Source organism: Muntiacus reevesi, chromosome 14 (genome assembly GCF_963930625.1).
Source record: "Muntiacus reevesi chromosome 14, mMunRee1.1, whole genome shotgun sequence".
Classification (NCBI taxonomy): Eukaryota; Metazoa; Chordata; class Mammalia; order Artiodactyla; family Cervidae; genus Muntiacus; species Muntiacus reevesi.
This window is the reverse complement of record NC_089262.1, coordinates 66,976,690-66,989,841: the sequence shown is the minus strand read 5'-3', so window position 1 is coordinate 66,989,841 and position 13,152 is coordinate 66,976,690. Positions and strand designations below refer to the sequence as shown.

The 13,152-nt window shown below is 36.7% G+C and overlaps 1 protein-coding gene and 1 non-coding gene across 2 annotated transcripts in view; both read left to right on the top strand.

Moving 5' to 3' along the window:
• The window catches only part of LOC136146597 (exocyst complex component 1-like), a 49,613-nt gene extending 37,015 nt beyond the window's left edge, over positions 1-12,598 (top strand). The window contains 5 exon segments of the mRNA XM_065905551.1: positions 2,811-2,994; positions 5,222-5,337; positions 5,339-5,422; positions 7,835-8,029; positions 10,490-12,598. Coding sequence (XP_065761623.1) covers positions 2,811-2,994; positions 5,222-5,337; positions 5,339-5,422; positions 7,835-8,029; positions 10,490-10,642 — 732 coding nt within the window. The 3' untranslated portion in view covers positions 10,643-12,598.
• Positions 3,181-3,253, top strand: TRNAG-CCC (transfer RNA glycine (anticodon CCC)). Its single transcript has one exon. It is a non-coding gene; the product is annotated as a tRNA-Gly (tRNA).
• Positions 12,599-13,152: the final 554 nt, after the last annotated feature.

Here is a 13,152-nt window from a genome sequence, read left to right as displayed (position 1 = left end):
TCACTCAGTCATGTTTGAGTCTTTGTGACCCCATGGTCTGTAGTTTGCCAGACTCCTCTGTCCATGGAATTATCCAGACAAGAATACTGGAGTGGGTAGCCATTCCCTCCAGGGGATCTTCCCAACCCAGGGATCGAACCCAGGTCTCTCGCTTTGCAGGCAGATTCTTTACCGGCTGAGCCACCAGGGAAGCCCATAGAATAATGAGAGAATAATAAAAATATTAAGGGTGATTAAAATCCACTTCATCTTTTATACTTTTTAAAAATAATGCTTACTGATTTCTGAAAGTTTAAAAGCCATCCGTAGAAACGTAAATGTCACCTCAACAGACTTGTTAACCCTCCTTCCCCACCAAATGATTGCACTGGCATTTGAAATATTATGAAATTTGGCCACTTATCCTCTTCCCTGCCCAGCTTTCTTCAGAAGTGATGATAAACCTGTAAGGTCTGATTGTAAGCTGATTGCCAAAAAGAAAATAAAGAATTACTAAAGTCTAAGATAATGAGTCCTATGTGACATAGAATAAGAATAGCTAGAACATTAACCATGAGAACACTGTACATTTTTAGAATATGAAGATTTTCTTGCTCTTATCAGTGAATAAAGCTAGTATATAAAACTTTAATATAATACCTCTCAATCCAGTTGAATGTAATTGTTAGAAGTGTAAGATATAATAGTGTCAGGGAGATGTAGACATGGGTTCAAATGAAGTGCTTAGCACATTGCCTGGTACAGAATAAGAGCTTGTAACTAATTGCTTGTAATGGTGATGATGATGATGATGATGATGACAGTAATGAAAGTGAAAGTAAAGTCGCTTAGTCGTGACCGACTCTCTGCGACCCCATGGACTGTAGCCTACCATGCTCCTCCGTCCATGGGATTTTCCAGGCCAGAGTACTGGAGTGGGTTGCCATTTCCTTCTCCAGGGGATCATCCCGACCCAGGGATCGAACCCAGGTTTCCCACATTGTAGGCAGATGCTTTACCATCTGAGTCACCAGGGAACAATAGTGGTAATTAGTAATAGTTTGCTGAAGAATGTTCGTGTTCCTCTCAAAACTGGGAAGTGAAGAAATTTAGTTAAATTAACCTAGACAAAGGTATAAAGTCGTGTTTTTTCCCTAAATTGCATGTATTTCTAAAAGATGGACCTTGTCACTAAAGGGAAGAGGATGGTTCCTTCTGTTGGTTATCATCAATCTGTTTCTTAATTTAAATCAAGTCTTTTCACAGTGTCGTCAGTTGTGTGTGCTCAGTAAGTGTTACATGTTTTTGGTACTTGGGACAAGATCTGGACCTAAAGCATACCTCGAAAGAGTAGTGAATGGTTCTCTGTGTATTGAGCCAAAGAATGAATGTCAGACAACTGCAGAAAGTGGAATAGATGGTATCTGAGTTTAGTACTTTCATCTGGTGGCCAAGCCCAAAGTGTTCTTCAAGGAACGGGGCTAAAAAGATTAGCCTGCCAAGAACTAGGGATAAAATTAGAAACATATCAAGTACTACCAAGCTGGACATGCACTCCAGTACATTTCTTACCTGCATTTACTTTGCTTTTCAGGATTCCTCACACTACAGTGATGTGGTTTTGTACCCTTTAACCTTTGAAAATGGTATGATCTGGGTGTCTCTGCCTCATTGTATAGTCTTGCCTTCTTTGTCATAGATTAATTAACCGTATAAGGATGGGTTTATTCCTGGGCGCTCTGTTCTGTTAATGTACATGTCTGTTTTTGTACCAGTACCATATTGTTTGATGACTGTAACTTTGTAGTATAGTTTGAAATCAGGGAGCATAATACCTCTGATTTTGTTCTTCTTTCTTGAGCTTGCTTTGGCATTACGATCTTTTGTGTTTCCATACAGGTTTTAGAATGATTTGTCCAATTTGGATTCCTTTTATTTATTTTTCCTGTCTGATTGCTATGTCTAGGACTTCCAATACCATATTGAACAAAAGAACGGTTACTTTTCTAATCTCTACATGTCATATGGTTTTCAGGTTATACCCCCAGAATCTCAGCACAATGAAATTTTAGGTAGGAGTTGAAAATGATTCAACACTTTGGCAATGTACTTCTTACTGGGAATAGAACTAGATCCCCTGGAAGTACACAGAATCATAATTGATTATTTTGAACCAAAGTGTCTATATTCTGTCTATTTGTCTATTTGTTACTTTGTATCCATCTTACACAAGTACTTTGCTATACTGATTTAGAGTGAATGACTAATAGGTACATGGAAAACTATATAATGCAAATCCACAGTAGAAGTACCTGTTCTCCTCTGTGCTCATACCCCCAAAACATAGAACTTCTCTATCCAAACAAATTTTAGGCTGATGAGATTTGGAAATGGTTGTGGTTCTCAACTTGACTATATAGACACCAACCAGAAATAATCTTGAGAGATCCTGTGTGTGCTCTGGTATCTGCTCTGCCCCAAAGTGGGCAATCATTATATACTTACCTTTTATAAATGATAGAAGTGTTCATTGGTTGTTTTTACTTGAAACAAAGACCTGAGGTTCACAAGCTTTGAGTGCATTTTGTTTTGAATAATTTGGATTTTTTCCCTTGATTTTAGTTCCTTCAATGATATCTATGTACTTTTTAATCTCTAGAAATAGTTTTTCATAGTTATCCATATTGTGTTAATCTTTGATTAGTAAATGTCCGAAATGTTCTAGGTATTAAATTACATCATGCCTTTGTGGTATATATATTTACTTTTAATTGTACGTTGTTTCTAAGTTGCTTAGCTATTTTTCTCCCTTGCTTTCTGCCTAACTTTAGAGTAACCAAATAAGGCAAATGGAAGAAGTAAAGATCTCAAAGAAGAGTAAAGTAGGAATTCTCCTGTTTGTTGCTGAATTTGAAGAATTTGCTGGACTCGCAGAATCAATCTTTAAAAATGCTGAGTGTCGTGGAGATCTAGATAAAGCATATACTAAACTTATCAGAGGAGTATTTGTTAATGGTAAACTTTTGTTACATTATGAAGAAGTTTTTGGTGGTGGTTTTCCTTATTTCTGGTGTTTTTGGTCAGTTGTTTTCATTATTTCTGATTAAGTTAGAAGTTGGGAGACAGATGTGTTCATTATTTTCCATAGTCTCTAGTCTTTTTTAAGTTTTCTGAAATTAAAGATTTCTTAAATTTGGGACTTCTCTGGTGGTCCAGTGGCTAAGACTCCACACTCCCAATGTGGAGAACCTGGGTTCAATCCCTGGTCAGGGAACCAGATCCCACATGCAGCGATGAAGTCCTGGCACAAGTAAATAAAAATATATATATATATTAAAAATAATAATAATAATAAAGATTTCTTAAATTTGAAAAACAGTGTGTAAAACCCTTTTGTATTTACCAGGAACTACTTATATTTTAGGGTTCATATGGGCTATCAGTATGCAAAGTTGAAATTCATTTTTTAAACACAAAAATGACCTTGTGGATTACATTCGCATTTTAGCAGGAGTCTTCTTGAGCTGATCAACAGTGATGTCTGTATGTGTGTGTGCTTAGTCAGTCAGTCATGTCCGACTCTTTGCAACACCATGGACTGTAGCCCACCAGGCTCCTCTGTCCATGGGATTCTCCAGGCAAGAATACTGGCACGGGTTGCCGTGCAATCAGCCAGGGGATCTTCCCAACCCCGGGATCAAACCCAGGCCTCCCACATTGCAGGTGGTTTCTTTACCATCTGAGCCACCGGGGAAGGTCAAGAATACTGCAGTGGGTAGCCTATCCCTTCTCCAGGGGATCTTCCCGAGCCAGTTACTGAATCTGGGTCTCCTGCATTGCAGGCCGATTCTTTACCAGCTGAGCTACCAGGGAAGCCCAAATTAATGCTAAAATAGTGTAATTCATCATCTAGCTATGTCAGATCACACAGTTAAGTTACAGAAACAGTGTGGATGTGTTTAATTTGAAATAAATGATCTGACTGCATCAATTCAGGAATTTTTAAAACTAAAAAAAATGACCAAAGTAGAATTATCTCAACAGTTAGAGATAATACATTTTTGGTGGAAACAGGTTTAGGGGAAAGATGATAAATTACATGATTGAATGTTTATATGGTTGATATTTCTTTTAAAATTCAAAGTAGCTTTGCTTTGTCTGATTGTAAAGTAGTATATGCTCATTACATACCCCCCAAAATCAGCACACTGACTTTAAAAATCAAGAAGAAACTAAAGGTAATTTGTAATCTCATCATACAAAGGTTAACATTTAATTTTTACCTGTGTGAACTTTTCAGTATATCTCTCTCCCTGACAGACATGCACATATTGTGTGTTCTGTAATTTGAAATGTTTCTCACACCTTACAGCCTGTTTGGAACCTGCTAGACTCTGTGATTCTAGTGTCTGTCCTTGTCTCCTGATACAGATAACCGTAGTCACTTCTGATGATTACATAGAGTTCCATCTGTCATTGTTTACTTAGCAGATCTTCTGTTAACAGGCATTTGGTTTGTTTCCAGTTTTCTGTATATTTCTGTATATTGTCCAATGATTTCCCTAGGATCAGTTATTAGAAATAATTCCTGGGTCAGAAGTTTTGTGTCTGTTGAGTTTCTGCCAAATAACCACATAGAAAGATTATACCAGTTTGGTCCTTTGAGTGTTTGGTGAAAGTTTCTGTCACATCTGCCTCAAGACCCAGTATTTCTCGGTATTATCAGTCTTGTTATCCTTTGTTAACCTAGAAGGATATAATTCAGTTTTGCTTATGGTATGTTTTACTGTGTAAGAGCTTCCAAATTATATGTTAAGTTTATTCATCTTTCTCTTTATGACTTCTCAGTTTTGGGCCATTCTTAGAAAGTTCGTACTACCACAGAATTATTTCTTTAATTAGGTTTATTTTTCTTAGTACTTACAATTGCATTCATTTATTTGCCTTTGACATTTTAAGCACTTGAACAATTTAGAATTTGGTTGGCTAAAAGATGTGAAATAGGAATCCAAATTTAGCCATATATATATATATATATATATATATATATATAACTGTTTTAGAATGATTTTTTATTTAGGTTTAGGTCGATCCTTCAATACAGTATGTTTTATTTGATTAAGTCCAGAAATGTGCTTACTTCTTAAAGTTATAAATGAAAAAAATCATGTAATTTTTCCATAGCTAAATGTGGTCATAGTCATACCAGGTCATCGTTACATTTTTTCCATTTTTGTTTTAGTGGAGAAAGTAGCGAACGAAAGCCAGAAGACCCCCAGGGATGTCCTCATGATGGAAAACTTCCACCATATTTTTGCAACACTTTCTCGTTTGAAAATCTCATGTCTAGAAGCTGAAAAAAAAAGAAGCCAAACAAAAAAACACAGATCACCTTCAGTCTTATGTCATATACTCTTTAGGACAACCTCTTGAAAAGCTAAATGTCAGCATATTTTCATTCAGTATTTTTTTCTTGGTTTTGAACCTGTGTTTAGATGTGAGTAACACAACAGACATTTAAATTTGCTCATTCATTGGTGGGTGCAGGAGGATAAGGAAGGATGGACTGAGATATTGAAGCTGCTCAGACACTGCTAGATGTTTTATATACATTATTTCTTTTAATTCTTGTAAACGATGATGTGGGGTAAGATAGCATTATCCTTGTTTTACAAATGAAGAAATTGGAAGTAAATAAAAAGTTATAGTAATTGACAGGTAGCAAAGCAGGGGGATTAACCATAGATTTAGCCTTTTCCATTATACCAGTCTTCCATTTCTTACCTCGTAAATGGCTAACCTTTATCCCTAGCTCAGATGAAGATTTTGAAAATTCTATCAAGATAAAAAGAAAATAAAAAATTGTTTTATTCATTGCCTTTTCTTTATCCTTCTTTTCTTGACTTGTCATTCCCCAGAGCAAATCTGATCTTTAAACATGAGAAATGGTAGTTTTAGAGAACTTTGCAACATAGTAGAAGCTTAAATGGACCCTTCTAACAAATTAGGTCCACAGTGTGATTCGTCATCTTTGTTTTGAAGTTAGAGTCAAATAAAAATTGTCTGTCTGTTGTCAGCAATTCAAATGCAGAACCAGTGCCTTGTAAACTGAAGAACAGGCAGATGTTCCTTTAGGGTAAAGGGTCTGTCTCAGACCTAAAGCCTGCATGATGCGTAACTGCAACATAAAGGAACTTCCTTTGAAATCAAATTTAGAGCAGACACATTGATAAATCCTTTATTATGTAACATTGTTAGAGAAGCTCTAGCCAATGCAGTAAGACCGAAACATAAAGACATATGGAAAGAGAATCATACTGGAATGGACTGCCATTTCCTTCTCCACGGAATCCTACCACCCAGGGGTCAGATCCGGGCCTCTTGTGTCTCCTGCTGGCAGGCGGAGTCTGTGACTGCGCCACCTGGGAGGCCCTCGGGCTTACAATCACCTGTGTGTGACCTGTGGGAGTTATTTCATCTGGTAAAGTAAAGTAGGTTTTTTAACCTAGTCAAGGTATATATATATATCAAAAAACAGTTTGTTTCCTATATGTTATAATAACCAATTAAAAATCTGTGTAGAAAAATAAATACATTAATTAAAATCTGTGTAGAAAAAAAATTTAAATATCTGGAACAGATTTGTCTAGAAAATTATTATTAAAAATGTAGTAATTTAATGAAGAATAAATAAATAATTGCTAAGAAAATTTTAGAGAATAGTAGAGAGGGGATTTGACTTGTCAGTATTAAATCATGTTGTGCTCAAGTAAAGACTTGCCAATATACATGTTAAAAAACCACTTACACTTAAAAGGCAGCCTGAGAAGAATATTTATAACAGTACAAGAGTCAGGATGCTAAATATAAAAGATCTTTTTAAAATCAGTCAGGAAAGCACTAGGATCCCAATATATAAATGGGTATGGGTTCTGAATGTACTTACTGAGCATATGAAAAGCAGATAAACTTCATTGCTAGCTGAAGAATATTGAAATAAAATGACAAATAAACCTTTCTTACTTTTTTTTTTTGGCTACACCACTTGGCATGTGGGATCTTAGTTCCCCATCCCCGTCCGTCCACCGGGGATCCAATCCATGCCGTCTGCATTGGAAGGGCAGAGTCTTAACCACTGGACTGCCAGGAAAGTCCCCCTTTTTCACTTTTCAAAATGACAAAGATTTTTCTTTAGTTATGATAATGCTGATGATAGTATGATAAGATTAAATAGTGTCATATACTGCTGACAGAAATATAAAGTAACTGAACTTTTCTGGGAAGCAATTTGTGTATATGAAGAGTCTTCAGAATGCTTAACAATTACACTCCTCAACTGAAGAATTATAGTCCTAGAAATTTATGCTGGACAGTCATCAAAAATGTGGGTAAATACCTATGTATGAAAGTTATTTATAGCTGTATTTATAATAGATTTTGTTTTTGATGAGTAGATTTTGCCAACTTCAAGAGAAAAAGTAAAAAATATTAAATACTTAATACTGAAGGAATGAATAAACATAGTATAGTCATTGGATGGAACATGATGCAGCCATTAAAATTTATACTTTGGGAAAAACATATCAAATATTAAATGGAAAATATAGCATACAAAATTAATCTCATTTTCATACTCACACATCAAAAGACTAGAGGGAATTCTAGTCTTTTGACAGTACTTATCTCTGAGTAGTGTGATAATAGCTGATTATTATTTTATCCTTTATATTTTCACACACCGTCTGATTTTTACACAGTGGATATATACTAGTTTATAATCAGATTTTTTTTTTTTTTTAATTTAAGTGGTAGTGAGAGCCGTTCTTAGCCGTTGTTTCTTTTCATTTCCTTGAAGCATTTGTTTGAAGGTGTGGAAGCTCGGGTGGCACAGGGTATAAGAGAGGAGGAAGTGAGCTATCAACTTGCGTTTAACAAGCAAGAACTCCGAAAAGTTATTAAAGAGTCTCCTGGAAAAGAAGTGAAAAAAGGTCTCGATAACCTCTACAAGAAGGTTGATAAACATTTATGTGAAGAGGAGAACTTACTTCAGGTATGCTTTAGTTCTCTTAACCTACCTAGATTGCACATCCTTTTATATATCTATTTTCCCCTAAATATTCCTCTAGAAATGCTATACATTTTCTAATTTTAGTGCAGGAGGAAAGCGCCATATAAAATGCAGACAAGATTAGTAAATTGTGAGGAAAAAAGGAATATTTATACAAGTTTATATGGCTATCTCTGTGTATTTTATATTTCTGTGGTATCATTTTGAGACATTAAGTTGTTTTGCTTTTGTTTGGGGACGGGTTTTTCATGACTTTCTGTGTTTTGTTTTAGTTTGGAAGGTAGTAAGGGAATGGAATGTGGAGTGATTGTGAGCATGGGAGCCTGGATATGGGTTCATAATCTGCCTCCAGGTAAAACTGCCTGGTTTGGAGCAAGTTAGTTCACCTCTCTGAGCCTCAGTTTCCTTATTTGAAAAGCAGAAATAATACCTGTACTCTCTAGGTGGGCACTAATATTATTGCCATTGCCATTTTATACATGTGAAAATCAGAGCTTAGAGAGGTAGAGTAATGTGACCACGATCCCATAGCTAATGTATGATAGAGTCAGGTTTAAACCTCAGTTAGAGATGAGTAAGAATCACTCTTGATTTTAGCATCATGGAAGGCTTCATGAAGGAAAGCATTTATGTTAGTCTCTGGAAGTCAGATACTAACTTAACAGATAAAATAGAAGTGGCATTCCCAGTGGAAGAAATACTGTGAGCTAAAAGATGAGAAGCAAAAAGTGTAAGTAAAGCTGTTTAGTAAAATAGTCTTAAGCTGACTGTTAGGAATTTAAGGTTTGTGACATTTAGGATTTACAAGGAAAAATCCTCGAAGAAGGCACTCTTTGAACTGGCAGATAGAAGTGGTGTTCGTTCATAGTACCCGCCCTCACCAGGTTGTCATGAGACTTAAATAGAATAATACGTGCATAAAGCCCTTTGCACTGTGCTGATGTGAAACAAGTCGAGTAAGTGTAGCCTATTGACAGCGCTGCCGTGTCAGTGTGTGTGTGTCAGGTTCTGCCTTGATAGTTGTCTAAGGTTTATTTTCTGATGGGACTGTTCATTTGTTTACTTTTTCTTGACTGAAGTACAGTTGATTTACAGTGTCGTATTGATTTCTGCTTATATCTGTCAGCAATTTAGTTTCCACTTCTAGACTATAGATCCCTTTGACTGCTCATGATTAGTCTGACTCATCTTGGTGTTCTCCATGTCATCAAGAAGTGTTTTGCATCCTTAATTTTAGATAAATTAAACTTTCATCTGCTGTGAAGTTTCATTTAATCCTTAGTCTTATTTCATACATAGTAGTGCATAGCCACATCTGTGTTGGCTATTGGAACAGATACAATAACAGCTGAAATGTAATAAACATTACTGTGTTGTCAAACACTGTTCTGAGCACTTTACATACATTCACTCATTTAATCTCATTTGAACCTGTGGGGAAGGTATTATTATCACGACCCAGTTTACAGATAAGGAGGGCCTTGAGGCACAGAAGAGTGGTGTAACATACTCAAGGTCACTCGAGGAGTTACGAATCTTCCTTCAGGATGTACATTCTTAACTGTTGTTGTTCAGTCGTTCAGACGTGACTCTGTGACCCTGTGGACTGCAGCACGCCAGGCTTCCCTGTCCTTCACTCTCTCCCAGTTCAGCTCCGTCGCTCAGTCGTGTCCGACTCTTTGCGACCCCATGGACTGCCCAGAGTTTGCTCACATTCATGTCCATTGAGTCGATGATGTTACCTAACCATCTCATCCTCTGCCACCTTCTTCTCTTCCCACCTTCAATCTTTCCCAGCATCAGGGTCTTTTCCAGTGAGTCGGCTCTTCACATCAGGTGTCCAAAATATTGGAGCTTTAACTTCAGCATCAATCCTTCCAATGAATATTCAGGGTTGATTTCCTTTAGGACTGACTGGTTGGATCTCCTTGCAGTCCAAGGGACTCAAGAATCTTCCCCAGCACAGTTCGAAAGCATCAGTTTTTTGGCACTCAGCCCTCTTTATGGTCCAAGTCTCACATCTCTACATGACTACTGGAAAAACCATAGTTTTGACTCTACAGACCTTTGTCAGCAAAGTGAAGTTTTTGCTGTTTAATATGTTGTCTAGGTTTGTCATAGCTTTTCTTCCAAGGAGCAAGCATCTTTTAATTTCATGGCTGCAGTCACCATCCACAGTGATTAACTATTATGCTATCCTGCTGCTAAGTCACTTCAGTCCTGTCCGACCCTGTGCGACCCCATAGACGGCGGCCCACCAGGCTCCCCCGTCCCTGGGATCTCAAGGCAAGAACACTGGAGTGGGTTGCCATTGCCTTCTCCAATGTGTGAAAGTGAATTATGCTATCCTAAATGCTTAGAATATGTCTTGACAGTATTTCTACATTCTTGTTATGTATTGTTTCCTCTTGCAGTTTAGCGACTCTCATTTTCATTTTGTAGGTGGTGTGGCACTCCATGCAGGATGAATTCATTCGCCAGTACAAGCATTTTGAAGGTTTGATAGCTCGCTGTTATCCTGGATCTGGTGTTACAATGGAATTCACTATTCAGGACATTCTGGACTATTGCTCCAGCATTGCACAGTCCCACTAAACCTTATAAAAGAAGAAAAGATAAATGAAAAGGAACACTCTGAGTACACCAGACACTATTCAAAAATACCAAGCAACCGTTTTGAGAACTCCGACTTGAAATTTTACGTATTACTTAATGTCAGATAATTGGGTAATGTGTGCATGCTCAGTTGTGTCTGACTCTTTGCAACCCCATGGACTGTAGCCCACCAGGTTCCTCTGTCCATGGAATTTTCCACGCAAGAATACTGGAGTGGGTTGCCGTTTTCTTCTCCAAAATGGATGATGCCATACCACATATATTCAAGAGGAAAACTACCAACCAGTGTGGCAGTTTTATTCACCCAGTAGGTTGTGTACTAACTTAAAGCATTTATCTCATCATAAATGCCTTTATCATTTTTCTACGACTGAACAGAAAATTTTCCTTTATTGTCTCGCTTCTTGTATTTGAGAATGGTTATCCTATATGTAATTCATTGAGAGTTCTTCGGCTTTCAGTAATTCAGTATTGGTTGCAAATCACGTAACTACTAAAATACTGTATCGAATTTTTCCTTCTGAATAACTATTGTGTATATGGATAAGGGTCTTGTGAAGATCAGTTGTAAACTTGAATTTTGAGGATCATGTGATTCTGTGTAACAGTCTGAAATACATTTTCCAAAAAGTTGAAATGTGGTAATATTATTCTTAAATTTATCATGTGCTGTCATTTGTATGAAAGCAAGTCCTTATAGAATCAATACAGAAGAGTTATTACATGTCATTTATCGTAAAACATAGTCAGTCAGTGGTACTCAGTGAGGACTGAATCACTGCCATAAAGAGACTCGTGTCCTTAATGCATAAACACAAAGACCCTGTCAGTGCAGCGGCTTCACTTTTTTGGCATTTATTTTACTTTTGGTTACGTCAGGATCCTCACTGCAGCCTGTGGGCTTCTCTCTAGTTGTGGCGCTCAGGCTCAGGTCCCATGGCCTATGGGATCCCAGTTCCTGGGCTAGGGATCAACCCACATTCCCTGCATTGGAAGGCGGATTCTTAGCCACTAGGCTGCTGGGAAAGTCCCTCAGTACAGTTGTAATAGCAAAAAATTGCAAATAATCCAACTTTCCATTAGTAGTAGATGGATAAATTAAGGTGTATTCAGTATTTGCCAATAGAGTAGTGAGAATAAGTGAATTTTATCTACAAAAATTACTGCAGATGAATACCAGGAAAATAATGTCAGGTTTAAAAAAAAAAAGTCACAGAATATATATCATATGATTCTATTAATATAAAAGTTCAAAATAAACAGTATTTAGAGTTACAAGTGTTGTATAACTGAGAAAAAGCAAGGAAATGATCATAAAATTCTAGAGTGATTAGGGAGCAGGAAGGGAAGATTATGGTATCTAGCAGGGGCAGGATTTTAAAGGTATGTTATGTTACTTAAACTGGGCAGTGGCTACATGGATTTCATTGTACTATGATACTTGATACCTTACACATACCTTATAAATCTTATTTTATATTAGCTCCACGTTTAATTTAAAAACAAAATCAAACTCATATGTGTGTGTATATTCTTTATTGACATAGGAAAAAACCTTAACATTTGTAGATGATCTGGAGACAAAGAAGATCCAAGGTTGGTTGGATTGCTCGAGGTTCAAGCCAAGTATTTTCAGAGCTGATATTCCACACAACAGTGACCTCCCTCTCCAGAATGTTACAGATATAAATATATTTAAACATCTAAAGACCAAACACTGTCTAATGTTTGTGTTAACAGACCAAGGTTAATTTTACCTGAGGTGCTATGGCTCTTATTTAAAGAAAAGGCAGATAGCAAAATACTTCTTAGAAAAGAATCTAGAAAAGTAAGCACGTCACATAACAAAATTATCTAAATAACTGGATAGAAATTTTGAGAAAGTAAGATGTACATGATTCCTATTAAAGATAAACATTGGTTAATTAATATGTCTCAGTTTATATTTGTGTTAGTATCTGTTTATTCTAAGGAATTAGAAACTAAGTTTAATACAGCTTTTCAAAATTAAATAAGATATTTTGAATGAAGACAGAAAAGGCAGTGGATGACTGATCAGCTACAATTTTCTAGATCTTAGAGATATGTAATATTTTGTGCTACAGATGGAATGAGAAGAGCAACATATGATAACTTAGAGAATATAAAGAAATGAAAAAGTGCTGAGAAAGCAAAAATGGCTATGCCAGGAAGGTTAAATATACAATGGTGTCTAGGAAGTAAGATTATTAATTCTCATAACTCTATGTTCTAGGATCCTCTGCATCTGCAAGTCCCCAGTTTTAATGTACGTATGAAACAACCAGGAATCTTGTTGAAATGCAGGTTTTGTATGATCTAAGACTCTGCATTTCTAGCAAGATCCCAGGTAATATCAGTGCTACAGGCCTATAACCCACAGCTGAAATTGCAAAGTTTTACAGTGGTATCAGTTCAATTCAGTCGCTCAGTCATGTCTGACTCTGCGACCCCATGGACTGCAGCACACC